At 47.9% G+C, this 24,855-nt stretch overlaps 1 protein-coding gene across 3 annotated transcripts in view; it reads right to left on the reverse strand.

Moving 5' to 3' along the window:
• The window catches only part of SEPTIN9 (septin 9), a 258,753-nt gene that overhangs the window by 185,713 nt on the left and 48,185 nt on the right, over positions 1-24,855 (reverse strand). Inside the window, exon 1 of one of the 3 annotated variants that reach the window (XM_007072516.4) lies at positions 12,308-13,446. The exons of the other annotated variants lie outside the window; for them this stretch is intronic. Within the exon in view, the coding sequence (XP_007072578.1) occupies positions 12,308-12,329 (22 nt within the window). The 5' untranslated portion in view covers positions 12,330-13,446. Of the gene's footprint in view, positions 1-12,307; positions 13,447-24,855 lie in introns of those variants that run through there. 3 annotated transcript variants of the gene reach the window in all.

Raw genomic sequence — 24,855 nt, forward strand, 5'->3', positions numbered from 1 at the left:
AGGGGATCACTTGAACAGCGGTTTCAGTTTTTGGGTGCCCGCCTGAGGCGCTTTGGGTTGATCTTCAGAAGCCTGTGGGATCTGCTGGTGCTCAAGCCCTCACAAATGAGACCCAAGGTATCTCCAGCAAGGCAGCCCAAATCAGATGCCATTCTTGCATGTTTGGGCCTAAGCTTCTCCCTACAGCAGTGCCTATTCCTCCCAACGCCGCCTTCCGCACTCACTGGGCCCTGGCTGCTTTACGGGGAGGACGTTCCCATGTAACTCCCACCCAGTCTTGCCTTTAAACCAAGAATGGCACACGTGGAAAAAGAAGAGGCACCTCTGGAATCTGGCTTGGATAGGCCTGGATAAGAGAATGGCATGCATGGCGCAGACCATTTCAAACCTGAGTGGTTTGCCGTTGCCCGCAGTGTGTCGTAACAGACCCTAGTAGTTCTACTGGGCCACTTTGGGGGCCGCTCTACCAGACAGCAAAGAACACGATCCTGAAAAACCTTTTCTCCACTGTGCCAAGGCATAAACCTCCGACCAGTCCTTGGATATGAACCGTGACCCCTGAGCCTGCCCCATGGCTGGGTTTGGCCCCTGATGGGGCTTTTCCTGTGAACCCTATGGAGCTGGGTATAGCTGAGTGAGTAATTATGCTTGTTAGGCCCCAAACTAATTACCACATAACCTGCAGTTTGCTCCAAGAAGTATTTATTTAGCCCATCAGACCTGGTGATGATGTAATCAGTTAATTAGTAAGGATCTTACAACACAGATTTTTAAAAGCTTAGGGAATCTGCCATGGCCATTTACCAGCCCAGCCACAAAATCTACTTGTTGGCCCTTTTATCGTGTAATGATGTAAAAGCTAATGATATTGTACTCACCTGTCAAATTACATATAATCTCCCCAGGCCAGGGCAAGTAGACGTTTGCACAGCTCTTAGAGCATCTCTCAGCTTTAATGATCCCAAAGGGCTTGGTGAACTTGATATACAGGGATTTCTTGGCCAGCCACTCACACGGCAGCCACACCGGGGGTGGAAAATGGCCCGTGTTTAACAACAGAAACAACATTAAGGACTGTGTGTTTGTAGCACAATGGAGCCCCAGTGCAGGATGGAGACTCACAGGCACTACTGCAATACAAATAAATACAGAAATAATAATGATGCCCCTTGGTTTAGGAGTGGTAAGAAGGAGTGCAATATCCCATTCCAACTGCAAGGGAAATTCGTTACCCAGATTGATATTTCGTAAGGCCGTGCTGCTCTCGCAAACAAATGCTGTAGGATCTTTGGTAACCAGAAGCAGTCAGAGCGTCACTGTCATGAAACTCATCGCTGGGGAAAGTGATGTGAAGGGAGGGGCACTGCCTACTGACTCACCCATCTTATTGCCTGGAGCTCCTGAGTTTCCTTCATGGCCTTCCATCCAAGCACAGACAGACTATTATCCCCATTGTTCAGGTGGAGAACTGTGGTACAGAGAGACTAAGTGACTTGCCCAAGGTCGCACAGGAAGTCTATGGCAGAGCAAGGAATTGAACCTGGGACTTGTGACACTAGGCTACTCCCTAACCGCTGGGCTATCCTTCCTCTCTTAATACCAGCCAGAGAAGGTATGGTTGAAAGCAGGTCCCTTCTATGTAGGCTACATAACCTGATACTAGGATTTATAGTAGGAGGTGTTGCTGCTCTCTTTAATGCATTACTGTGTACCTACAGTATTAGCTACAGCTGCAAGTACCTAGTGGAGAAGCCAACAGGACACACAGACATTGTGCTTCTGGGATTGCTAAGACTACAGAAGACGTGTTGATTCAGACATACTTTCCCCAACTACGTACTTGCTTCTTAAATACTCAGCATCTTGGTATGCTAGACTCTGGAACTTGGAAACATTTTGACTTGCATGAGATACTTCTTCCCTTCATCCCCAGCAATGTCTGAGTCTCAGCCATGCAGCATGATCAATCACTGTGAAAGGGAATCTAAAAACTGGAAATGCACTGAAGTGCTGATTCAAGGCTGTGTGAGGTGGTGATGGGAAAACTGACAACTGGAGACTCGATTCTACTTGATCCCCCATGTGAGAGGAGAATCATGAAGTACTTTATTATTGTAAATTATATTACAGTTGCACCTAGAAATCACAACACAGATGTGCTAGACATGTGTACATCCATATACACAATAAGAGTCAGGAGCTCACAATCTATGAATAGACCAGCCAGACAAAAAGGTGGGTGAAGGCTAGCATTGTCCCCATTTTACAGAAATGGAACTGAGGCACAGAGAGTAAGTGTCTTGACCAAGATCACAGAGGAATTCTGTGGAAGAGCCAGGAAGTGACTCCAGATCTGGTGAATCTCAGTACAGAGCCGTACTCACAATGTATCTTTCGTCCGATCTGAGTGGCGCACAGGATCTGCTTCAAGAGATGAATATAGCTGAATTGCTTGGTAATAATGACCATACTGTAATTACATTTAACATGCTTGTAGGGGGGGAATATAAAAAAACAAAAACAAAAAACAAACCACCACAATAGCATTTAACTTCAAAAAGGGGAACTACACAAAAATGAGGTGGCTAGTTAAACGGAAACTGAAAGGAACATTCACAAGAGTGAAATGCCTGCAAGCTACATGAAACTTTTTAAAAACACCTTAATAGAGGCTCAAACGAAATGTGTACCCCAATTTAAAAAAAAAACAGTAAAGGACCAAACCCCTCCCCTCCTCTCACCATGGCTAAACAACGGAATAAAAGAGGTGGTTAAAGACAAACAACATCCTTTAAAAACTGGAAGTCAAATCCTACTGAGGGAAACAGAAAGGAGCATAAACTCAGGCAAGTCAAGTGTAAAAGTATAATTAGGCAGGTCAGACAAGAATTTGAAGACCAGCTAACACAAGACACAAAAACAAACAGCAAATTTTTTAAAGCCTATCCAAAGCAGGAAGCCTGCCAAACAATCAGTGGGACCACTAGACAATCGAGATGCTAAAGGAGCACTTAAAGAAGACAAGGCTGTTGCGGAGAAGTTAAATGAATTCTTTGCAATGGCCTTCATGGCTGAGGATGTGAGGGAGGTTCCCACACCTAGGCCATTCTTTTTAGGTGACAAATCTGAGGAACTGACCTAGACTGAGGTTTCAATAGAGGAGGTTTTGGAATAAAGTGATAAATTAAACAGTAATAAGTCATCAGGACCAGATGGTATTCACCCAAGAGTTCTGAAGGAACTCAAATATGAAATTACAGAACTAGTAACCAAAGTATGTAGCCTATCACTTAATTCAGACTCTGTATCGAATGACTAGCGGATAGCTAATGTGACTGATTTTTTAAAAAGCTCCAAAGGCTATCCTGGCAATTACAAGGCAGTAAGCCTAACTTCAGTACCAGGCGAATTGGTTGAAACTGTAGTAAAGAACAGAATTATCAGACACATAGACGAACACAATACGTTAGGGAAACACAGCAAGTAAGTCAGCACAGCTTTCGCAAATGGAAATCTTGCCTCACTAATCTATTAGAATTCTTTGAGGGGGTCAACATGCGTGTGGACAAGAGTGACCCAATGGATATAGTGTATTTGGACTTTCAAAAAGCCTTTGACAAGGTTCCTCTTCAAGGCTCTTCAGAAAAGTAAAGAGTCCTGGGATAAGAGGGAAGGTCCTCTCTTGGATCAGTACCTGCTTAAAAGACAGGAAATCATGACTGGTGTGGAGAAAGTAAATAAGGAAGTGTTATTTACCCCTTCACATAACACAAAACCGTGAATCACCCAATGAAATTAAGAGGCAGCAGGTTTAAAACAAATGAAGGGAAATACTTCTTCACAAAATGCACAATCAACCTGTGAAACTGGTTGATAGGGGATGTTGTGAAGGCTAAAACAATAACTGGGTTCAAAAAAGAATTGGATAAGTTCATGGAGGATGGGTCTATTAACAGCTATTAGCCAAGATGGCCAGGGACATAACCCCATACTCTATTGTGGGTTTAGTTTCCCTTCACATTTTTGACTCTGAAGTAGCAAGGTCCAAAGATCAGTTCATATAAAACAAGCCACCTGCAGGTATAGGCTGGCGCCCATGAAAAACACTAGATAAAAAATCCTGCACTCTTAGGGCTGGGACCAATATGGACCTTCTCATCCTTTCAAACTCCAGCTCTTGGGATGAGATAAAAACAGGTCTAGTAAAAAGCTATCATCATTGAACAGGAGGTGGGAATCCCATATTGTCCCTGTCTCTCTCCAAAGTACAGGTTTGGTGCTGGAGGTTGAACCCTCTAATTTGCTGCTAGTCTGCAGAGTAGCCAATGGGCTGAATTCCAAGTGCTCAGCACCCCAGCCAGGGCCAGAATGTCAGAGAACTCAGCTCCCATTTGGGCACCAAAATAAGTGGCTAGATTGTCACATTGGGTGCTGAGGATTATTTGTTTGAAAATCTGCCCCTAATTTGGGGCCCTACATTGGAGCTGAGCTAGTTTGAAAATAGGCCCCCAATTGCAGGTGCCGAGCACTTGAAAATCTGGCCCCTAAAAGGGAAAAATTAGGCATAAAATGGAAAAAGCCCTAAAGATTAAGAACCATTTCCATGAAATTAACAAACAAATCCCATGGAAAGAGAGACACAGCCATGCACACGGTTCCCTTGAGTGATTCATTCAGTGATCAGTGCAGTACAACTGTCTAACCAGTTAAAATGGATTCTCATGCACACATTGCTTCTAAGCAGTGAAAGTGAAGCAGGCTATCCTGTCTGCAGCATGTTCATTGCACAGGCAGGGAGGAGGAGAAATACAAAGTGGCATAGAGGAAAATTAGCTAGATTGCTCAAATTTTTTCCATTTTAATAATCTAATGTTACTTGTAGCATAGATGAGTTTCTCTTTTTTTAATGATGGATTTTTAACCTGGCAGCATTCCTTTAAAAAGAAATGAAGAGAATCCCTCGCACATGATTGAACCGAGGTCAAATCAGGCTCTTGATAACAAGGGAACCAATCTGTTGGCTTCTGGAGGAGATAGTTTTCTCCTCACACTCCTACCTGGTGGTCACATTTTTTTTCTTTTTGGGGATCCCCCAAGCAGCTGTTCTCAGACCTCACTCCTGGCTGCACAGCCTCTAGAAGGCACCATTTCTAGGAATGGCATCACACCATTGTAGCAACCTGCATGGAACTTGGAGGGAGGAGCACAGGTTTCAGGAGGTGCCAGAACGTCAGCCTGTGTGCACATGACTAGAATGCTAGCTGCAATTGCAGCATCTCTTTAAATCTCTTAGTAAAGAGATAGTAAAGTTTTACAAGCAATGTTATCTTCTCTGTTATTACCCAGCATGAGGTACATGAAACATGGTGGCAGTGGTCAGTCTAGTGAGACCCATGTCAAGGAACAGAGTGTGATTGACAGGAAAACAAAGTAGTACACAGAAACAGCACAAACAGGCAGCATGGAGGGACTCAGATCACCAGGAAAGCTGGGTTTCTAGACAAAAAGCCTTGCACAAGCAGAGAAACAGTAGAAGCAAGAACTGAGTCTGTACATAGATCTGATCATGGGGGGATAAAGATGAGGAAATGAAAGAATAGCTTTTTTACTGCTCAATGGGAAAAAAGAAGCGAGAGAGACATTGCTGCAACGAATAATGCCTGAAACACTGGAAGAGCTGGTAGAGGTGTTTGATAAGTGCTGTGAGACCAGACAGAATGAGACTGGTTTTTTTTATCCAAAACCAAGAAACAGAAGAGGGATTAGATATTTATATTACAGAGTGGAGAACTCAGATATCCACATGTAACTTTGGAAACATGAATGACATTAAAGACAGGATTGCTTGTAGCACTCACAATTCTAGTTTTACAGGAGAGACTGCTGAAAGAAACAGATCTAACCCTAGAGAAATGCCTCCAAATAGCAAGCACAGCTGAACTGTCCAGAGAAAGGATCAAAGCAATTACAGCCCCTAGCGCAGAACAAGTACTCAGGTTCAAGCCAAAGGAACCCAGGAAGTAGGACAAAGGCAGACTGACTGAGAATGCAGACATCATGGCTCAGTGTACATACTGTGGAAAGCAGCACAAAAGGCAGAAAGAAAAATGCCCATCCCATAGGCAACAGTGCCAGGGATGTAGGGAGCAGAACCTCAGGTTTGGCCCGGCCACCCCCATACCAGTTTTTTTTCTTTTTTCCCCTCAGTTTTTAACACAGGGCTCTCCCCAGCACTGGCCGGTCCTCGTGCCCCCAGTTAACCATGTCATGCACCCCACCAGGGCAACATGCCCCACAGTTTGAAAATCTCTGCTGTAGAGGGTGGCTGACGGGCGATAGCACTGAGGGAATAGAAAAGGGGAGCCTGTGCTGCTGTGGAAGCCACTGGGTAGAAAAATGCTAGACACAATTCGGACATTCAGAGTCTACACCTGGGTTTGATTCTGCTGCCTCACCACCATTAATCAAGACTAACTGCAGGGGAAGCCAGTGGAGTTAGCCAGGGGTAAACACTGCTGGAGTGAGATCAGAATCAGGCCACCTCCATTCAGAGCTACACACATTTATGGAAATCCCATTTACAAGCATGGAGGGATACTGTGATCCCTACCAATCTCTCCCCCTATACCCTGAGGCTCAGGTGGGGTCACTACCTCAGTCACTCCCCGTAGACTCTGAGCCCCAGGAGGGGTGGGCACTGCCAAAGCAGAACTGATTATCATTGAAATCGGTCCTTAGACACCCTACTGATTATACAGCTGCTGATGACCACACACACTGCAAACAGGTGCTGTTTGGGCTGCCGCTGGCTGTTCAGTTGTCACACTTTACTGTAAGCTTCCATTTATAAATTGTTTATACAGGGTTAATAAATAATTAATAGGTGTGTAATAAATGGCTAATCAATTGTTAGAGAATTCACTAGGTTACTTATAATCATCTACAGCCCCTTCTAAGACCATCTGCAGCACAAGCCTCTCATGTCTGTAACATGCTTATAACATCTATGAATCATTTATTAACTGTTTATAAACCGTTTCTATATGGAACCTTAGTATAAAAATGCAACTGATCATTCATCTGGGGTACTAGATCCTCCATAAAAGCGACGTCTATCTGCTCCACCACCCCACACGTCGCAATAAAAACACAATTCCTACCCCTTCAACTTCTCTCTGTCTTTCCTTTCCTTTTAATAAAACCTGGTGGAACCTTTTGCCTCTTCTGCAATTAACGTCTCAACTGAGGCTGCAGATAAGAACTGACTTGGCCCTTTATAACAGGAGAATCTGGATGAACCAAGATGTCCATCTCTTAGAGAAAGAAAGGAACACTACCAGGAACAAACCTGCTGCTATCTAGCCTCCCCAAGACCATTTGGAAAGGATTAGAGGAAGAGGAGAGAGGGATATGAATTAATAAATAAGGGGCTAGAGAACACCAGATGGGTGTAGCTTTGCAGCCCTTTTACCGAACACAAGAATAAAGATATCTGATAATAAAAAAGCAGCTCTGTGTGTTTTAATGCACCACAGCATAACTTGTGAAACTCAATGCCAGGTGATTTTACTGAGGCAGACAGTTTAATGAGGCTAAATAGTCATATTATTATTAATAACCATTTCTATTATAACAGTCTATTCTACTGATGCCCAAAGGCATTCATCAGGATTGAGGCCGCAGGGTGCTTTACCTGTATAAACATAGAAAGACTGTCCCTGCCTGGGACAACGTAAAGCAGGACAGGAGACAGGCCCAAGATTGTGGAATGAACTCCCACAGGAATTAAGGACCATCACAAAGCTCACCGCCTCCCGCTCCAAGTGCAAGGCCTTCTCTAACATAAACATAGAGCAACATTTATAAGGTATATAAAACAAATCCAAAACAAGACACTTCCCTGCACACACTTCTCCCCTGAGGAGCGGATGAGAGAACAAACATGACAGACTTTAGACATGTTGCTTACTGCACTGCTGAGGGTGCTCAGATATTATGGTGATAGGTGCAATCTAAGAACCTAGAGAGACCAGAAAATTTTAAAGGACCATGATCTAAATATGTCTCTGTAGTTAAACTAGCTACAATAAAATCGACAAGGACTATCATAGCCTCACGCTTCAAGGATCACCAGGCGCAGAACTAGGTGTTTTACAGGGATTGGCACCTTCATCTGAAGCATCAGGCATTGGCCACTGTCAGAGACAGGAGAGCCAATTAGGGAAGCTGTTGATCTGCCTTGACGTGGCAAGGCCTGTGCTCTCCCTGTGTGGGGAGCGCCTGTAGGATTCAGGAATGCTTTTTTGCAGTAGCTGCAGGAACACAGCACTCTTACGGAAGAGAAAAGGCTTGATTCTCAGTCATGCTGAGGCCCCTTCACACGGAGAATTCAGACAGGGAGTTTTTATTTCCTCATTGTGAAGCTCCAGTGGTGGAATATTAATTAAAAACATGTTTCTGGCCAGAAGAGTGCCTTGGAAACGTGGCCGCCTAGCACCGCGTGGATCTGTTCTCCATCTGAGTCATGTTTTGTTGATTCACCAAAACCAGGGTTTTTTCTTTCCTGCTGCCAACACTGCAGAGCCAGCAGAGCTGTGAGAGAGCAGGATGCTTTCTCCTCTGCCTGGGACACCAGCCGCTGAACTGCCAACTCCTGTCATGATGGCTGAAGCACGACCAGCCAGACTATGAGGCTGTGACTCAGGCAAAACTGGTGGGCTCGATTCTCCTCCCCTGTTCACTGGTATGCAGGCCCATTGAGAGAAATTTGGGGCCCTGGTACAATCATGTTAGCTGGGGCTGCACCCCCTCCATTTAATTTTATTTACCCAGATACTACAAACCTTTTGCCCCCCTCGACGCATAGGGCCCAGTATAACTGCCCCCCTCCATCAGCCCTGCTCGTGTGCATCAGGGGTAACATCGATAGAGTGACTCTGGTGTACATGAGACCAGAGTCAGACCCCGAGTAAGAATCAGATCCATAGATTGCAGCCGGATTGCCAGGTACCAGGCACAACTCAGTCTGCTGGCAGACAAACCGAGCCGATTTGCCCAGAAGTCAATGCTGGAGAATAAACCTGGAAACCTGACAACATAATCTGAACTGCCCAGAACCTCACTTAACAAGATTTTCCTATGTTCCCTTTAACCCTTACTTTACTGTGTCTCTAAACTGGTTTCCCAGCACATTTGAAATCCCTCCCTGAACCGCAGCTTTTAAATACCGTTTACTATAAACAAATTTATGTCATTGGATTTTAACTCTTTCCTCAGGGTCTACATATACCCATAACCCTCCTGCATTTCCCTCTCCCACGCTGCTGCTGAGAAGGGGGTTTTGAAAGGATGAGTCATTCAAAAACTGCTTCTAGTCATGTCCCTTTCTTTCTCCAATCTTGGACAGAGCTTCATTGCCTGGCGACTCTGCAGTGCACTCTTTCCTCCCCGGCACAGACTGCTGACATCTTAGGCCTCTAGAACAGAGCGAGCATGAGGAGCAAGAGCAGAGTACTGGGTCTTGCGTCCCCAGTGAAACGCTCCCAAGTCTGAGCTGTGTGTGCAAACCAGCCTCTGTGCCCCTGAGTTAAGAGACATACAGCTACTACCCTTGTTTAGCGCATATCACATACCACAACTATTTGTCATCCACATGCAGGATGAGGATTTAATTGGAGGGCTCTGTTGCCTGGCTTCCCTGCCAACAACTGCGTGACACAGCTAAATCAAGAGAACTGAAATCTGCATACTCTCATCAGATTCCAGCAGGCGTCGCTGGCACACCCAAGCTAAGTCATCAGCAGACCTGACAGTTTGCATACTTTGCTAGTGACCCTTAGGAAGGTGCCAGGCTACTGGAGGTTAACTAGAGCTGCTGCATCTGTGGACTACTGTACCAGGGTCCTTCCTGCCCTTGGCTCCATTGCACATGGGGTACCAAGGATGAGAGTGGATAGGAGGTATCCCACCCAGACTTAGGTGGGCTCTTTGCTGCAGTTAGCTATTGCATTTAGGTTGCATGAAGTGTGTTGAATCGAGCAGTTCCCAAAATGAGCAGGGACTCCGGGGAGCGGAGATCTGGCACTTCTCTTGACTAAAGAGAGCCTCAGATCATGTGACTGGGGCCAGAAATTAAAGTCCAGTTTCTTGCCAGCACTCCTGTTTGTCAGGCCCCCTTGTCCTGGGAAAATATCAACGCAAAAGGAAAGCAGCAGCAGATTTAAAAGATCGGTTCGGTGCTGGGTCCGACTGGCTCTGTTCTGCAGAACTTGCCCCAGTCCCTCTGTTGTTTATCCTCTGCCTGGCCAAGGCCTGTGCTGCAGTGATAGAGGATTATCCACGTCTGAGCACTGGTATTACTGACACATACACACTCCATCCTTTGGGTCAAGGGCAGCTCCCAGGAATGCTTTGAAGTGACTCAAAGCAAAGGAGGGAATGTGGGGAAGAGACGGCAAGAGAGAAGGAGGGCAAGAGAGAAGGAGCGCATACGTCATCCGAGCTGCCCTTATTGGAAAAGGGCTGGGAGGGAGAGAACGCTCCCGCAGGCCAGTCTCAAGCTGTGAGCGCTCTCAATTCCCATCGACAGCAATGGCAGGAGTTGCGGGTGCCCAGCACCTACCAGGATCAGGCCCTTAGTCAATTGCAGCTGGGTCTGTGCTCCATCAGGGCTGTGCTCCCTCTGTCGAGCACTGTTACACACCTGGCTGGAGTAAAGAAAGGCCTCCCCTATGGTACTTAATGGCACAGACTAGTGTCCAGACAGACAGCAGAGGAGTTACAGATGCCCCAAGGTCTCCAACTGCGGAGCCCCACAGACCCCCACTCTCAGCCTGATGGCCTCTATGGGTCTCCCCAGCCCCTGACTGCAGCGAGCAATGCTGGGTGGCTGCACGGTGGACCTACGTGGCCCCATTTGGCCCAGGAATGGGATGGACGTTCCCTCACGGCTGCTGCACGCCACCCTTGCTCGACTGCTTCCCCTCGTCCTTGTGGTTTTCTTTCCAAACCTGATGCCCAGTAGCGCAGTGCTGCTTGCCTCACCCCACCCGGTCGCTGCTTTACCCAGTCCAACTCAGAGTGGCCAGAAGAATATGCAGGCTCCAGAGCAGATAAGAAGCGATCTGCTCTCCACCCCAGCATACCCCCTGGCCCCCAGCAGGGGCGGGGAGCAAGGAAAAAGCAGGGAACCACAGACTGAGTTAATGGCTGCAGAGTCCCAGCCGTTCAAAGCAGCAGCCCCTGCACCCCTGGCCTTTCCAAAGGCACTGGGATTCCTTTGCTGAAGGGCCTCCTGTCTTCTCTTAGGGACCCTCAGAGCTCTGTATGGACTCAGCCCTATTCTCAGTCTCTGGGCTCTAGCTTCTAGGGCAAACATTCCTCCACCCCCACCCCTGACTTTTAATAATGAATAGTTGTCAAGGCCTTAGCCATTGCTCAGCATCAAGTCCTGCAATGCTGCAAAGCTGCTTGCTGAGACGCGGTTACCTGACGCCTTCTGACCAATCGGCAGCAGTTTTGGGATTAATCCCTCGGACATGCGCCATTAGTTGGGGTTTGCAAGGAAGGACAGGAGTTGGATGTATCCAGTTTAGTCGCCCTTCTATTCCCACCCCCCGCCCCAATACACACACTTCACCAGCAACTTGAAGCCAAAGACATGCCAACTGCATGAAATCAACCCCCTTTTCCAGGGTTATACAACAAACCTCAGCTCAATGTGGGAACACACATGCAGCCAGGAGGCCCTGTCCTAGCAACAGAAGACTCCTGACCTATGACAAGTCTCTGTACAGCAATATAAGCATTACTGGAGAGGAGGATATTGTCTTTAACACAAGCTTTGGCATGCAGAGAGAGCTAAACCACAACACACAGCCATATGAACTAAGCAGCCAACCTCCAGGATCTAAAGGCATCCTTAAGTCAAGAGCCAGGATATTTTCTCTCCCTGACTCCGAGTCCTGAGCTAACAGTCTCAGCATTCATCTGCCTCACTCGGTGCGGCAGATTGGAAAATATAAAAAAAAAGAGAGAGAGAGAGAGAGACTCAAATGAAATCCAGACCCAGAAAACGGTTTCTTTCTCCCACACCCTCCTCTGCTTCTGTTGGAAACACGGTCTGTCTGGAGAACTTAGGAGGTTGAAAAAAAAAAGCAGCAGAACATTAAAAATAAATAAAAGAGACCATTGAAATCAAAGCAGAGCTTGGCTGGTTCTTCTCTTAACATGCAGACACTCCGGGGAAAGTGGAGGGGGAGCAGGGCAGAGTAACAGAACAGCAGAGATAAAACAATCAATAGCCTACCTGAAATGCGGTCCCTCTCCATTACTACGGGATATATTTAGCATCCGCGTGTCACGCCGTCCCTTTTTTCGGTGGTGTCCCCTTCTTTCACCCACTCTCCCTCCCTCCCTCCTTTCTTTGCCTCCTCCTCCTCCTCCTCCTCCTCTTCCCAAAAAAAGCTCTTTGTCTGGTCTAATTTCTTCAATCTGTTGCAATCATGAATGCATCCAAATTACCACATTTCCATGTGCTGATCATATGTTTGTGCTCCAAACTGAAGTAGCTTTGTCTCTTTGAAATGAAAAGAAAGACTGAGGCAGAAAGGGAGAGAAAAAAAAAAGGGGGGGGTACATGACCCACAAATTCAAGAACCCCCCGAAATACTCCAGCGCATGTAGACGATGGCAAAGCCCAAGTTCTCCAGAGCAGTCTTAAAGCTGCAGCATGCGCGAATCCAGGAGACTGCGGCCGTCTCTGCGGCTGGCTCCTTTTAGTATCCACCAGGAGAGGCTTACACAACTTGACTCCTTGGAATAACAGAGCAACACATCCAGCTTCTCAAATCTCTCCCGGCTTCCCCAGTCTGATTCTGTTGCTATTTCCTCTATCCCCAGCCCTCCTCCTTCAGTGGCTAAAGCATTTTAAAGAACTCAGATCCTGCTTGTTCCCCCACCCAGCCAGGTCTGAAGTTTCGATTCATGCATAAACTATTCCGTCGATAAAGGCTGATTTCATCCTCAGGCAGAGCATCACGGTTTGCCTGCTACCAGGAAGGACCCGACTGCTGCACATGTTTAGTCTCCCACCGGAGCCCTGCTGGAGAGGTTTACTGCTGAATCTTGGCAAGCAATCCCTGCTTCTCCTTCGCATGAACAGCCGGCTACGCCAGGCCCTCCCCTCGCTACACAAGCGATAAGAGAAGAGATTTCTGAAGCCAGCTAGAAACCAATAGTGAAACCTCCCCTTCTAACCCAGCGGTGACAGGAGTCAGGGGCTGCCCTGTCATCCCCGAATGGACAGAGCTGGGCTTCAGAAAGCACCTTTCATGGACTCCCTTCTGCACAGTGAAGAGATAGGGGCTGGCAGTGCACTGAGTGTGCAGAGTAAATGGAGCAGCCATTAGGAGCTCATGCGCCACTCTGGACATTAGAGCTGCTTCTGTTGAGGGCAGGGAGGGGGAATGCTGGCAAGGACTCTGGGGATGGAGGCTCCTCTTTGTGGAAACCGCCACCTGGACAGCTGCCAAACCCAGGCAGAAGAGATGTTGGTTAAACACCTTCCCATGAGCAAACACCTGTACCAGCTCAATACATACTGCCTGGGGCTTCAGCATGGGAATGAGGCCAAGCCCCTGATGGGACTCGAACCCACAGCCTTCTGGCTCTGTAGGGAGCGAGCTATGCTTGCACCTTCTGTTACTGAAGCAGTCACACTGCTCACTACCCAAGCCACAAGCCAGTCTTTCCACGGGACACACTGCCTTGAATGATCCAGGAACCATCTCTGTGACTGCAGCAGATCCAGAGGATGGCACTAAGTGGTGAAGCACACAGGGTACCAGCAGCCGACACGTCACTCATCAGCTGGGCAATGAGAACACTCTGCTAATTCCTCAGGCCGTGAGTCAACAGCCCAGATGTAAGGGCACCCGCCTCCCCCTTCAGTGTGCATGCAAGAGAGGCCTGGCCCCACAATGAGAAAGCAGGGACTGCCACTAGGTGGCAAGGAATGGAAGGCCGTTATTGTTATTCACCTGTCGCACGGGTGTCATTTGTAAAGCCTGGTGCGCCAAAAAGCCAAACATGGCTGAGAACTTAAAAACGAGATGGTAACAGGCCACGACTCCCAGTGCTGCTTCGGCGTGGTGAGATTCCAAACAAAAAGAGCTCTCGGACAGGCTCCTTGCTGTTTCCATTGCTTCACACGGACTCCACAGACATTCTAGGCATCAGGGGGGGACACACACACCGAGGGGCAATCCTGCAATCTTCTTATATGGATTATTATTTCTACTAGAGTAGCACAGACGCCCTGATCAGGGATCAGGGCCCAATTGTGCTAGGCACTGTACATGCACCTATAATAAAGACAGTCCCTGCCCAAAAATGCGTACAATCTATATGGAAAATTATGTGTATTGCATTAGCATCAGGCACGTGCCCCTTAGTAATGTGGACTATGACAGAAGATTACCTCATGATTATTATTTGTATTGCAGTGGCACTTAGGAGACCTGATCATGGACTAGGACCCTATTGTGCTAGACGCTGTACAAACACAGAACAAAAAAGACAGTCCCTAAGCCATTATCTGTCTGGATGAATAAACTTTCCATGAAAGAATCATTGGATTAAGGGAGCTGTCAAGAAACGTATCTTGGTTTTTGTGGGTTGGATCTACTATCCATTGGTTTATGGCAGCAGTACTAAAAAATCCCCCAAAGCTACACATTTTCCAACACGTCCGATGATGGAATCTGGTTGCTGCCAAAGCCAGAGAGGGAAGCAAAGGAATTACTGCAGGGGATCAGACCATTGGCCCCTATGGCCAGTGTCAACTGCTCCAGAGAGAGATGCAAGAAACCCTGTAGGAGCAGTTATGGGATAATGTATTCCCATGGAGAGTTTCCTTCTGACCCCAATAGTTAGAAGTTGACTTATGCCTGAAGAGGTAGGGATTAGATTCCTTCTCATATTCTTTCACTATGAGAATTCTGGATATTTTTGCGGCTCATATAATAATAATCATCTCTAGCTTTTCTACAGCACTTTGCACCAGTGCATCTCAAAGCACTTCACAAAGGAAGTCAATATTATCTCCATTTTACAGAAGGGGAAACTGAGGCACGGATCCATGACAGTCACCCAGCAGGTCAGTGGCAGAGCCAGGAACAGAACTCAAACTTCCAGAATCCCTGTCCAGTGCTCTGTTCACTAAGGGTATGTTGCCTCTCAAATGTCTAGAGGAGAATAGGTGATGTGGCTCCATCCACAAAGAGCAACTCTGTACTTCCTGTCTGAAATGTACAAGGGTAAAAAGCCATAAGTGTCACATAGCTACATGCAGCACAGAATCCAATCCATTGCCTCCCATAGGGAGCCTTCATTGACAGTCTCTCCATGCAGGAAGCCAATTGAAGGCCACAGAGGAAAGGAAGGGGTTAAGGGGAAATATCGAGAGAGGAAATAGATGAATGGGAAGGAAGGAGAGATGCAAGGCAGCACAAATGTTAGCGCATATGGGTTTTAACCCATCAAGACCTGGATGGCTCTGGACCTGCCAACCTGAGACATCGTCTCTCACTGCATGCTAGCTGCAGTGGGTACAGGCCGGGAGATGGGAGGCAGCCAGTAGCTACTAGCCAGGTGGTCTATGTGCAGGATTTTCTTCCTTCCCTCCCCTAGAATTGGAAATAGCATGTATCTAGTGACTCAGGGCTGTTGGGCAGGGGCAGCTGTGCCAAGGGCTGGAATTTGAGTGCTCCAGCTTTTTTTACCTTCTTGGTTTGGGAGAGTTTATGGAGTTTGCTTTTAGTTGCATTCATATTTGTATTTTAAGCAGCTGGCAAAGGGGCTGAGAGTCCTCAATCGGTGCTTTATGATATAGGAATTGTATAAATCTAAATAAAGTAAAACAAAATACATAGTAATTGCTAACAGCACCTGTTGGTGAAAATGTAGACTTTTGCTTGCTTGTTTGTTTTTGCTCCTTTGCATAATAGTGAAGCATCTGAAAGAAAGTCCCTAAGACCCCAATGCGTTTAAGAACGTGCTTATGTTTAAGCACATGCTTTGCTGAATAACTGTTGTACTCATCCATGACCTTAAGATAAGCATGTGTGTAAACAGTTTGCTGAAGCAGGGAGGGCCTAATACAGTAGCTGCTGTTTGTTTCAATAATTTCTTGGGAAGAGGTTAGTAAAACGTGATCTGGTGATGGGGCTTCTCACTGATGCTGTTATTTGAGGGATATATAGGCACTTTAAAATCAGTCGTCCTGATGCAAAGCACTAGGGAAAGAGGAGCATTGAAGGTCACATGGGTCTGACATCGAATGGAGCCACTCCGATGAGGGCTGTGCACGGTACGGAACATGAAATGTGGGTCTCAAAATTAACGGCTTCTGCATCTCATTTTGAATCCATGAAAACTGGCCCTTATTTTTGAGAAAAAAATTGACATTTGGAACTTTTCAATGTCAGTAGGACAGGGACCATCCTTGGAATTGTTGCTCCTTGTGAGAAACTGGCTGTTCTGCAAATATTTAATGAAAGACAAAATCTGGAGGGAGGGTGAAGTATCCCAGAATGAAACGGCGACTGTCGCATTGTGTTGGCCTTTGATGAAGGCCCTAATACTGGTGCTGTATCTGCCCCTTGAGAGACACTGACAAAGTGCATGAGAGGCCTAGGACATTAGGGATTGGCCACTCCGCTAGAGGTTTATCTGATGGTTTTCTTGTGCCTGGACTTTTTTTAAACATTAAAAAACCTTGTTAAAAAATACAAGTGAAGTCACAAGGCCCAGTTGGTGGCATTACAGAGGGCCAATAATAGAGCTGTGTGAGAGGGCAAATTAGGAACAGCCTTTAGGGAAGAACTGTTGACCATTTTAAAAATAGCCTCCAGTTACATTTGGGGCTGGGAAGCTTAAACAAATAGGAACCTTGATCTCCCAGCCTCCTTTGAGCTTGCTGAGCCAGGCGGAGGTTGGAGACAGCGTGTGGCTTCCATGCTTTAGCCTCCCCCTTCAACCAGTGTGTTTGCTAATTACGACAGGCTGCAGACACAAGGCATTTCTCTCCGATGGGGCGTTAGGGAGGAAACAACAAGCAGGAAAACAAACAGAATCCAATTAGAGGCTAGAGTTTGGGGTTTATATATAGCGTGTCTTCCACACCCGAGTCAAGAGACCCTGGAGCACTTTGCAAGGCAACCAGCTGGGTGCTGGCAGTGCAGCGACTCTGCGGACAAATAAAGCAGCCATTATGTGGCCAGCAAAAGCTCACACGCAGCTTTGGATGCTGGATCCCGTTGCACTGAGACAGGGGACTGTTAGCCAGGACATTGAGGTGACCCAGTACATATAGGTTCTTTAATTACCAACTTGGAGGCCACTACAGGTGGGTAGTAAAAACCTTGGGATGAGACACAGAGAAATTCTATTAGCAGGTCCTCCTGTCTGGCTCTCTAGGTTTCCTAGCATGCTCATCACAATGACACCTGGGTGCCTGCCACAGAGGGTCTGAGTTCCTCCTTTCTTTCATTTAAGGAGAGAATTATTTTCTAGCACAGCTGGTGCTCATATGGGACGAGTCCATGGGTTACAGCCTGAGCTTTTCCAAGCTGTCTAGGTGGCTTGGATACCCATTAAAATTAATGGGATTTGGGCATCTACATCATTTTGGGGAGAGGGGAGTCTGTAAACCCATGTCATTAGGGGCTGTACTGGCGTTGCATGGATTTTAGAGTCAGCGCAAGAATCACCTGGTTGGGACAGCTTGCTTCAATCCCCTTCTCCCCCAGTGAAGCTCCCAAGAGTCCATCCCTCCTGACACTTTCATTATTCCTACTGTAGCAGCACCTATGGCCCCCAATCTGCCACCAGGGCCCCATTGCACTAGGTGCCAAACCAGCAAGTGACACAAAGTCCCTGGCACACAGAGCTGCCACTCTCCCTCTCTCCGTCTTCTTCCCATAAAACACTAACCAGATTATATAGCTCCCGCTCCTGCCCCAGCGCTCAGGCTGCTGGCAAGGGAAGTGTTGCATGCGAATGCACAGACTGCAGGCCCCTAGGTTGGGCTGCCATGGATTCAGCTAGTTACTTTACTTCTCAGACATCCATAGTACCTTGGAGACTGGAGCACCAGAAACGGGAGGAAATTCAACAGTGTGAAGCGCACTTAGGGTCTAATAAGAATTCCTGCTTTAAGCTGGGGGCCCATCAGTTGGAAGTGACAGGGGAGGAGAGAGACCTGGGTGTGCTGGTCGATCGCAGGATGATGAGGAGGCACCAGTGTGATGAGGCTGAGAAAAAAGGCAAATGTGTTAGGTGAGGCATTTCCAGTAGAGAGAGAGAGAGAAGAATTAATGTCATTGTACAAGGCACTGGTAAGACCTTTGTTGGAATACTGTGTACAGTCTGGTCATCCATGTTCAAGAAAGATGAATTCCAGCTGGAATGGGTGCAGAGAAGAGCTACTAGGACGATCAGGGGAACAGAGGGTCCATTTTATGAGAGGAGACTGGAAGAGCTTGGCTTGGCTGAGAGGGGATGTGATTGCTCTCCGTGAATACCTTGTGGGGTAATCACCAGGGAGGGTGAATAGCTATAAAGAACAATGTTGGACAAATTCAGGCTGGAAATTAGAAGGTTTCTAGCCATCACAGGAGTGAGGTTCTGGAGCAATCTTCCAATAGGAGTTGTGGGGGAAAACAATGTAATTAGTTTTAAGAGAGAAATGGGCACATTTATGAGTGGGACTGTCTGATGGGGTTGCTTGTGATGGTAGGGGGCAGGGCTTGGCAGCCCTGAGGGTCCCTTCCAGTTTATGTCTTATGTTCCTAAAATCTCATGCTTCAGGGCTCCAGCTGGTCACCTTGCAGGGGTCAGGAAGGGATTTCCCCCACCTTTTGTTTTGTTGGTTTGTTCTCTCCTTCCTCTGAAGGAGGAAGATGGCCATGAGTGGAAACGGGACATTGAAACGGGGAGGGCCAGGGCTCTGAGGTGGCACTGAACATTTTCTCTCTCAGGTACTTGGCTGGCTGGTTCTTGCTCACATGCTCAGGGTCTAACTGATCACCCTACGTGGGAATGGGAACTTTCCCCCAGGTCAGACTAGCAGTGACCTTAGGGGGTTTTCACCCTCCTCTGCAGTCCGTGGGTGTGGGTCACTTGCTGGGATTTTCTGGGTATATTTCACTTAATCATTTCCCTGCCATTGTGGGGGCACAAATATTCTAGTCTCTGTGGGGGCAGTGTTGCTTTGGTCTCATTTAGCATGCGGGTGCTAGGAGGTGTGGATGGCCTATGATGTTCAGGGGGTCAGACCAGATGAGCCAGCGGCCCCTTCTGGCCTTAAACTCTCTGACTAGTAGCCTGGGAGGCAGTGAAAGGACGGTGAGGGCAGGAGGCAGGGTGGTTGTAGATGAATGTGTTTGAGCCACACTATGTGCAATGGAAGATGTCTGGCTGTAACAATACAGATTCAAGCGTGGAGAGATCAGCTGCAACTCCCTTACACCAGGGCTGGGCCCATTTACACCTGGGCTGAATTTGGCCCACGGAGTCGTCACGTTAGATCAGCATCCACTGAGCATTTGTTCCAAGAACCCCCTTCTCGCATGAATAATTTGGTGACGTGCAGGTTGGGGAGGCCCTTAATGGAATTCTACCACTCCTTTAAAAGGTGGATTCGGGACAATCATCCCCTCTCTGGATGTTGCTTAATCATGCCTGCCATAGATGACGTATCCCTTGAGCTCCTAAAAATGCTTCTGAAGACCAGATTGCACCAGGTGCCATGTATTTAAAATACAAGTATACGCTGAGGGAGGAGGAGAACCCCACCTAGGTCTTGACATTCACCCTGCCCCTCGTCCCTTCCAGATATACAGGCTGAAAGCTGCTCTGCCCTGTCAATAGCCTCAGGATGACAAACATCCCCAGCACATGGCTCTTTATAAACCTTTGTTTGCCAAGTGCTGTTACTTCCCTCCCTTTTTATTTTCAGGAGAAAGCATATTTGTTTGAAATAGGAAAACAAGTGTGTACATTTCCTCAGCTCTTAGCTACCCAGCCCTGAGATCACAGGCACCCCTGATCACAGGCTTATCATCGGCTACTCGCGGGACATTTTAGTGGCAGCCTCTTGTTGAATATTAGCAGCCCATTGCTTCATGCCCCCAGGCCCGTATGGAACATTTATTTAATGCACACACAAACCGGACTCGATTTCACTTCCTGCTGCTACCAGCATGTGTGTCTCTTTAAGAAGAGCTGCTGGCTAGAACTCTGTTCCACCCTGGCTGAGTCTCTGCCTGATTCCCTTCGAAGGGCAGGAAATCCCCAGCATATCCTCTCCAGCCTTTCTGCTCACACTTCAGAATTAACGTGCGGATGTATTAATAGCTGCTGGCAACGCAGAATGAAAGGGGAGGCGGAACAACTAGACTCAGGACCTCATGGGAGCTGGTTTCAATTGCTTAGCAGTGTGAACTCTACTAATTCATTTCTGCTCAGCTTCCCCTCCTCACACCCAGCTCTGAGAGCCAACTGGGGCTGTCTTCTCAGAACCACCCCATCTCCTCTACCCACCCAACCCAGCACCTTGCTCAAAAGGGCTGGGACACTTCCCCCCTCCCACCTCCAAGTGCCTGATGGGACAAAGCATGGTCCTGCATTTGATTGCACCTGGTCCTCTGCTGGATGAGGATCTTGCTACTGTGATCTGTGCTCTCATCACGTCCAGGTCAGGTCACTGCAATGGCTCTGACCTAAGATGGAGAACGAAGGCCACATGAGAGCTATTAACCTAACCTATGCAATGGGCATCACCCTACCTCTAACGCAAGGAAAGCAGCTGATTACACCCGGGCTCCATACACTGCATGGCTCCCAGTTCATTCTGAATACAATTCAAGGACCCAGCTCTATTATTAAAGGCCCTTCTTAATAAGCCAGGGCCTTGGCTTCCTTGGCAACTGTACTCCCTCCCTCTGCAACCCAGCAGGACAGCCGTGCCCAGATGGAACCTACGACTGTCCTAGGGAGCGGGGCTTGCCGCTTAGCTTTTGCCCTACAATAACAGTGTGGGTAGCCAGACACCTATGATAGGTGTTTTCTGAATGCAACACAGTCAGATGCCACTGTGGGTCAGATCCTCAGCTGGTGTGAATCCAAGTAGCTCCACTGAGGTCAACAGAGCTACCCTGACTTACAGCAGCTGAGGATCTAGCCTGGTGAGATCTTGGTTTCTCACTTCTTACAAGAACAGCTTTCTGGGGAAAGGACTTCCCTTCCCACACAGTGCATAGGGCACTCTCCTGAGAGGGGTGCTACCGGGTGCCACCCCTCTCATCTTTTAGCCAGCACGGCCACTTCCAGCAGTTTGTCCCGGCAGGATGGATTTCGCGGCTTCGTGCCACCGCATCATTCCAAGGACCATCATCATGTTGCCAGGCAACACCACAAAGAAACTTTGCCATGGGGTAACATAGCAGGATGCCATTGCACTGGCCTAAGGGAGCCTCTGGGTCTCATCAGTGGTCTTTCAGGTCCTGCTAGCAGAAGAGACCCACCTGTTAAAATAGGAACTATGCTGCAAAAGCCAGGCTGGATTGGCAACACTACAGGGCTTGTTAAGAGTGGCAGAATCTTGAAGGCCTGGGCAGTTCTCAGATCATCAGGCCTGCTTTTAGGCACAAAAAATTCAACTGGAAAAATTCAGACCAGCAGGAGCTGATCCAAGACCCATGAGTCAGAGTTGTATTTTGCTACCTGATCCGCCCCGGCACCCACAGGAATGATTTTCATGGTTCCCAGAATTCCATCCATACTCTTTAGTGCCTCGCAGCCCAGCGTCAACTGTCCACAGTAGCTGATCCCCTGCTTCCATGGCAGAGTAAACAGCAAAATCATCCAACCAGAACGATAAGGACACGAAGAAAGCGGCTGTGTTCCCATCTCTTCTGCAGCCCTGCTTAGAGAACAAATTTAGAGGTGGGTAAATGGGTGCTCTGTGCCTAAGATACAATTAGGGGTTTCGATAAACACTAGATGGTAGCCGGATGTTCCTGCCTTGGAGGCTCGCAGCATGCCTGTGGTGTGAAGCCAGCAAGATTTCTCCAAGCAAGCCAGAGTCCTGGAAACTGCCACTTATCCCCGGCTGACGTCAAGACACAGGGCTGCCGAGGAGGGAAGAGAGAGAGCAGAGAGCCCATCAGCGGGTCTCACAACAACCAGCCCTTGAGAAAAGTTTGCAAACTGCCATTGTGGAGGTGAAAAGAAGTGGGAGAAAGCAATCACGGGAGAAAGACAAACATGCAGGGCAGGGGATTCCTGACTAAACATAGCTACAGCACCGATCTCGCTTAGACAATGGCACACTAGCCATTGAAGCCAGACAGCTCCTTCCTCGCACCTGATCTCCACTCTATGCTGCTGAATGCATTCCTGTGCTATATAGAAGAGGTGGGATCATGCTGTATGCCCCTCCCCACACGCACATGCAAACACACACACACACACATCAATAGTGGAATAATCTCAACAGTACCTGTCAACACCCTGGCAGGAAATATTTCCCCTCTTCTCCCCCAGACACCGGAGAAGCCGCCTGCAGCCTCGCTCTCTGCTTAGCTCCTGTGCGTGTGAAGCAGTTTGCAGTGCTTTCAGGCAGACTAAGTGCCTTCCACCTCCGCCGCCCCCCATCAAGGTTGTTGTGTTCCTCACTGGATACATGTTGGTGCTGGGAGGGTTGATAATGAATGTGTGCATCTCTCTCTCTGAGTGCACTGTGTTCAGTTTAAGGGGGATTGTTTTGTTTTGCCTTTGCAATGGAACGAGACTAGCAAAGTAAACCAGACAAAGCTAAATTCCATTGCGACTTCCCCTCTTCTCTGCTCCCACCCCCCCGGCCTGTCCCTCCTGCAGCAGCTTGCCATACTCACTTGAAAGGGCTATGGCTTAAGGAGTTTACTCCAGAGGCTGGCTGGTGCTTAGACTATAAAGAACCTGATTGACAGCCTGTCCAAAGGCAACAGTATTTCAGTAATGCCTCGAGGCCCCAACCCAGATCAGGGCCCTGTTGCGCTGTACCAACACATAGTAATGGAGACCCTGCCCCAAAGAGAGCACAGTCTAAACAACAAAGACAGTCAAAGGGTGCGTGAAAGGAAATACCACTATCCCCATTTCACAGATGGTGAATTGAATGCTTGTGATGGCAGGGGGCAGGGGGCAGCAACTCACTTCCAGTTTATATCATATGTTCCTAAAAGCTCATGCTTCAGGGTTTCAGCTGGCCACAGCAGAGGTCAGGAAGGGATTCCCACCTCCCCTCCTCCAATGTATTCTGTTGGTGTTTCTAAAATCTCCTTCCTCTGAAGGATGATGGATGGTCACAGCTGGAGATGGGACATTGGATGGGGTGAGGTCAAGGCTCTGAGGTGGTGCTGAATATTCTCTCTCTCTCTCTCAGGTGCTGGCTGGTTGTTGCTCACATGCTCTGGGTCTAACTGATCGCCATGGTTGGGGCTGGGAAGGCATTTCCCCCCCCCCCCAGATTGGCAGTGACCTGGGGGGGGCGGGGTTTGCCTTCCTCTGCAGCGTGAAGGTACAGGTCACTTGCCAGGATTATCTGAGTACATCTCACTTGATCATGGCTGGGGCCTCTGACCGTGGTACAGCTCACTCCCTCCTGTTCTCTGCCTGTGGCATGGAACAGTTTAGTCTCCCGTGGGCTGTAACATTTTGGTCTCATTTCAGTTGTTAGGCTGAGTTTGCAGGTGCTGGGGGATGTTGGTGGCTTGTGAAGTGGTCAAACTAGATGGTCTGGTGGCCCCTCCTGGTCTTAAACTCTGTGACCCTATCACACCAAACCCAGAATACCCCATAAATCAATAAACCTCAAATCTTCCTCAATATTTTATACCACACCTCCCACCTGGACCACCCCATATACCTAACAAACCAAAATGACTCACGATATTGTGGTCCCAACCAGAGATACTGTAAAGAAAGTGCTGAGCACTTGCCTTCCACAAGAAGTCAGACCCCTTTAAGCGTCTCAGGTTGGGCACTCAAAACCTGAGGTGTGGTATACTGAGGACTGTGTTGGAATTGCAAGCTATCACTTTAAGTGCGGGGGCTGTTCCTGGTCCTACTTACAGGGCTTTGTAGCAAAGCACATGAGCACTGGCAGCAAAAGTTAGTCTGGAAAGAGCCAGGTCAAAGAAACGTGGTGTGAATTTTGCCTTGCTGCCCTTGGGAGCAGCCTGTTTTCTCTCTCTCTGTTTTGGGGGTTTTGTATATTATCTGAATTCAAAAAAATAAAGTAGTGTTACATTGCAACGATCCGGCAGGAATCCTTTATGGTTTTACCTACCTTCGCTGTGTGAATGCTGTGAGTATATCACGAGGCACCCAAAATCACTAGCCACTTCTGAAACTCTTAGCCATGCACACATAAATCACTATAAACCTCACAATCCTGGACACCAGAACCCCCCTCACTGCCGCAAACCATCAGATATGTTGGTGGTGCCTGCAGCCGCATGTACTTTACACATGGTGCGTATCATTAGCAGGGGGGAAAGTCAGCAGCATTGGACTCTCCCAATGGCAGCAGCAAGGAGCAGCAGCACTGGCCTCCCCGCACCCACCCACACAGGTTTGGCCCCGCAGCTCGTCCGTCATAGTGGGGCCAAAAGTGAGTGAGTGGTGCTGTGACTTGGTGCACAGCTGCATCCAATCGATGCATTTTCAGCCTTTGCTTTCTGTCCCCGCATCCTCCTCCGCCCAATTAGGAACACAAAGAGGACACATTTCAAATGCCAGCCTGGCACT

This window comes from Chelonia mydas, chromosome 14 (genome assembly GCF_015237465.2).
Source record: "Chelonia mydas isolate rCheMyd1 chromosome 14, rCheMyd1.pri.v2, whole genome shotgun sequence".
Classification (NCBI taxonomy): domain Eukaryota; kingdom Metazoa; phylum Chordata; order Testudines; family Cheloniidae; genus Chelonia; species Chelonia mydas.